Source organism: Bactrocera tryoni, unplaced genomic scaffold (assembly GCF_016617805.1).
Source record: "Bactrocera tryoni isolate S06 unplaced genomic scaffold, CSIRO_BtryS06_freeze2 scaffold_587, whole genome shotgun sequence".
Lineage (NCBI taxonomy): Eukaryota > Metazoa > Arthropoda > Insecta > Diptera > Tephritidae > Bactrocera > Bactrocera tryoni.
The window spans coordinates 136,083-140,141 of NW_024396266.1; the positions used below are offsets into that span (position 1 = coordinate 136,083).

General features: G+C 40.8%; 1 protein-coding gene across 1 annotated transcript; it reads left to right on the top strand.

Moving 5' to 3' along the window:
- The first annotated feature begins 486 nt into the window (after positions 1–486).
- On the top strand, positions 487–1,845 carry LOC120781317 (vitellogenin-1-like). The gene is made up of 3 exons (XM_040113521.1): positions 487–736; positions 802–1,064; positions 1,121–1,845. The coding sequence occupies exons 1-3, from the start codon at positions 517–519 to the stop codon at positions 1,802–1,804; spliced, it is 1,167 nt and encodes a 388-aa protein (XP_039969455.1). The 5' UTR covers positions 487–516; the 3' UTR covers positions 1,805–1,845.
- The last annotated feature ends 2,214 nt before the right edge of the window (positions 1,846–4,059 follow it).

Below are 4,059 nucleotides of genomic sequence, written 5' to 3' on the forward strand. Positions count from 1 at the left end.
TTTATATGTATGCACTTGGTTCCGACCGCTCAGTTTGTATGGCAACTATATGCTATAATGGTTCAATATCAACAGTTCCAACAAAGAAACCTCTTCTTAGAAAGAAAAAGTGTGTGCAAAATTTCAGATCGATAACTCAAAAGGTGAGAAACTACTTAGTTCGCATATGTACAGACAGCCGGACGCGCGGTCGGACAGACAGAAAAACATGGAAAAATGGACTCAGCTCGCCCATTGTTTATATACTTTGTAGAGTCTCCAACATTTCCTTTTGGGTGTTACAAACTTCGTGGCCAGCATAATACGCCCTGTTCTGGGTATACAAATTGCGCAAATTGCATTTTGCTCAGAGTACCCAATTACGATAAGCGTGGCAATGAGAAATCTGAACTACATATTAAAACGGCGTATTGCGCCGACCTCGCACACGTTTGCCATATAAATAGCCGACACAGCGCACAGTCGCTAACATCGCTGGCAGATCGCGATGAAGTAAGGAAAAGTCGACGAAGCGCTATGCGGATAGTTCACTTAATTTCACTTTGGTGCTTGCTATACGCCAGTGTAGCCCTGGAGGATATACCAGAGGGATATCTGAACGCGGCAAAACAGATAGCAGAAAGATTGATAGCGACTTCAGCAGGACCATTGACAGCCGACTATTTTTTCAGAGTGGTGGAAAACTTGGTCGCAGGTTTACCTGCAAGAAAGGCATATATTTTAGCAAATGCTATATGTAAGTACGACATATGTCCAAAGAAAGCTCAAAGATGTGTACAATTTACGGATTGTAATTCTAAGGTGCCGAAACTATAGCCAGAGGCCGAAATCAAACGCCGGAAGAGTATGAACCGAAGCTCAAAGATATTAATTTTCAGTTCCGTACACCGTGCGATAGGCGTACATATCCTATAGCAGATCCCATCGGTCTACTTCGTGATCCGGATTTTGATCCGTACAAAAAGACCGTCATATTCTCAACCGGCTGGACGACCACGGTGAATAATGAACGTCACGATGCCTTGTCTAAGGCATACAATTGTCGCGGTGACACCAATTATCTGGTAATAACCTGTACATACTATCACTGTATAATCTTAAAGAAATAATATTTTTTCAGGCGCTGGACGCTGGCGACTACATAACCTTGATGTATGTGTGGTCTGCACAAAACACGGACACAATCGGTAAATATCTCGCTGTAGGCATACAAAAACTCAGCAAGTTTATAGACGTCGCCGGCTTGCACTTGATGGGTCACAGCTTGGGCGCACAAATAATGGGTACGGCAGCGCGTCACTATCGTGATTTGACGGGCAAAAGCTTGCCCTACGTGACCGGTTTAGATCCCGCTTTTCCATGCTTTAACGAAGGTGAGACGCTAACCACCATCTCGGCAAGTGACGCCGACTTTGTTGACATCATACACACAAATGCCGGTATTAGCGGCCAGTATAAAGCTTACGGCAATGCGGATTTCTATGTCGGTGGTAAATTTCCAATTCAGAATGCCTGCAGAACGCCGCAGTGCTCACACGAAATCGTTTGGGAGTACTACACGGAGTCGGTCTATCCCAGTAATGAGCGCAATTTTCTGGCAAAGCGCTGTAACTCGCTGTATAGCCTTCAGTATGGAAGATGTAATGGTCCTGAGTTTCCCATGGGCTTCGCTGTGCCGCATGATTTAATTGGCCGTTATGTGCTTGATGCGAACACTGAGAAGCCGTATGGCCAAAATGCTACTGCGGCGTACACGAATCCTGATACTTCGCCCTGTGGCGCTTGTTCTTCTTCCTGTGCTTGAGGAAGATATCTTTTCGTATAACATACATACACATACATATATCATATAACAATATTTTTTAATTTTGTATTTATTATGCTCTATGGTGTCGGTAAAAATAAAAGTATAATTAAAAAAAGTTTAGTTGAATTTTGATTTCAATATCGTTTAAGGTCATCTGACTAGTTTAAAATTGTCCAATTATCAACTTTACTGTACCTTCCGCCAAAAAGAAGATATCTTATACCACGCTGAAAGCTCAGTTATTTTCCGGTTTCAATAACTTCTCCAGAATATCACCGCGAATGTCCATCTACGAAAAAGTCTTTTAAACGAACGAGCACGAAATTCGCCGGCGAATAAAAAAAACACACAAGTTTGTAAAAGTTAAAACTTTCTCAATATACTTTCCGGGCAAAGTTCTCGCGTTGTATTGCTGTGATTCAATCGACAGCCATGCGAGTGGAATTCACACCACGAACCCGCTCAAACGTGAAGAAAAATGTAGCAGACAGCTGACAAGGGAAAGAAAGTGCTGTTCCACCAAGCCAATGTACCGTGTCACAAGTAAGTGAAAACGATAGCAAAATCCATGAAATAGGCTTCGAATTGCTTCCGCATCCACTGTATTCTGCAAATCTGGCCCCAGGCGAGTATTTCCTGTTCTTAGGACTCAAAAAAAAGCTCCCTGGGCAGAAGTTTTCATCAAATGCAGACGTAATTGCCGGAACTGATGCCTTTTTTACAGCAAATGACAATTCGTACTTCAAAAATGGTATTGAAAAGTTGGAGGGTAGCTGTAATCAGTGTCTCATCTTTGAAGGTAACTATGTTGAATCAAAAAAAAAAAAAATTTTGCAATATGTTTTTTCTATTGCAGACCGGAGATTTTTATTTTCGAAAAATTGTTTTTTACGTTCTGTAGCTACAGTCTGTCCTTAGTAAGACGGAATTGTATTCAAAGCGACCATACTATTAATAGCACGAAGCAAACACTTTAAAAGTGCTCGTTAAGCACCAACTTTTACTGTAAATTGTCAATGAGTTTATGGTCGGTATCAAAAACAAATGTGAAAGCAAAAGAACATAACCCGTGAGACAGCTAGGCCCGAATTCTTTTGTAGAGCATTTGATAAGTTCATGTGATATAGAACGACATACTGACGTGTTAGGAAAATTGTTAAAAAATTATTGATTGGTCTTCTTAGCTTTTATAACCACTAAACTGGTTACGAAGATGCGGAAAAAATATCTTTGAATCCAGTAATAACATGGTACTTAATTTTTTTCGGAATATTAATGAACTCGACGAAACAAGCAGTGATGAATTCCTTGTTATTTAGTCAAAGTAAAAATAGGTTTTTCAATAAGAGCGCTACAAAAGTTGTTTTAATAATAAAAATTAAACAAAAACGATTTGGGATATCAATGAAATTCTTTATGCCTTGCAGAAGTCCATGCGCTGAACCCCATTTTTGAAGATTTTCAAGCATAAATCGACCGATACTGCTACAATTGCACGTTCGATATTCGTACGAATTTCATCAATCATTGGCTTCTTTGCATACATTATAGACTTCATCGCACGACCGAGGCGGCCAATTGATTGTGACATTTCGTGAGATAACACATTCACAAACTTAATATTCCATAAATCGATTATGATAATCGCTGTGTGGCTTATGGCGCCGTCCTGTTAGAATCACTTATTTTCCAAGTTAACATCATCCAATTCGGGCCAAAAATATTCGGTTATCATTAAGCGGTAGCAATTCGCAATCACAGCAACGTAACGGTTTTGATCATCACGGAATAAGTGCGACCTAATAGGCTTATAGGCCGCACCAAACCTTAAGTTTTCCGGGATGCAATGGTGACTCATGGAGTACGCGTGGATTGCTGCCTGACAAATAAAGCCTATTTTGCTTACCGACGAAGCCATTCAGCCAAAAATGAGCTCTTCGCTGAATTTGATGTTTCGATGAAAAATCGGATCAGTTTCAAGTTGGTGCTCAGCCTAATTCAAGAACATACGACGATTTTGGTAGTCAAGCGGCTTCAGTTCTAGCATAAATTTGATCTTGTAAGGATGTAAGCCAAGATCTTTCCGCAAAAAGCGTCACCATGACGTTACAAAAATGCTGAACGCTTAAAAAGGACGTGTGAGAGACTGAGTTGGATCTTCCTCAATTGATGCACCAGCGGCTGCAATTTTCTCGACACTGCGGGCACCTCTTTGTCTCACTGGCACGGAAACATTTTGTACAGTGCCTGTG

What these genes read in the sequence shown, in the direction of transcription:
- LOC120781317 (XM_040113521.1), top strand. Translation starts at nt 517, where the DNA reads ATGCGGATAGTTCACTTAATTTCACTTTGGTGCTTGCTATACGCCAGT. An exon ending in TATTTTAGCAAATGCTATAT is followed by an intron (nt 737 to 801) that starts GTAAGTACGACA and finishes TGTAATTCTAAG; the next exon opens with GTGCCGAAACTATAGCCAGA. An exon ending in GCGGTGACACCAATTATCTG is followed by an intron (nt 1,065 to 1,120) that starts GTAATAACCTGT and finishes ATATTTTTTCAG; the next exon opens with GCGCTGGACGCTGGCGACTA.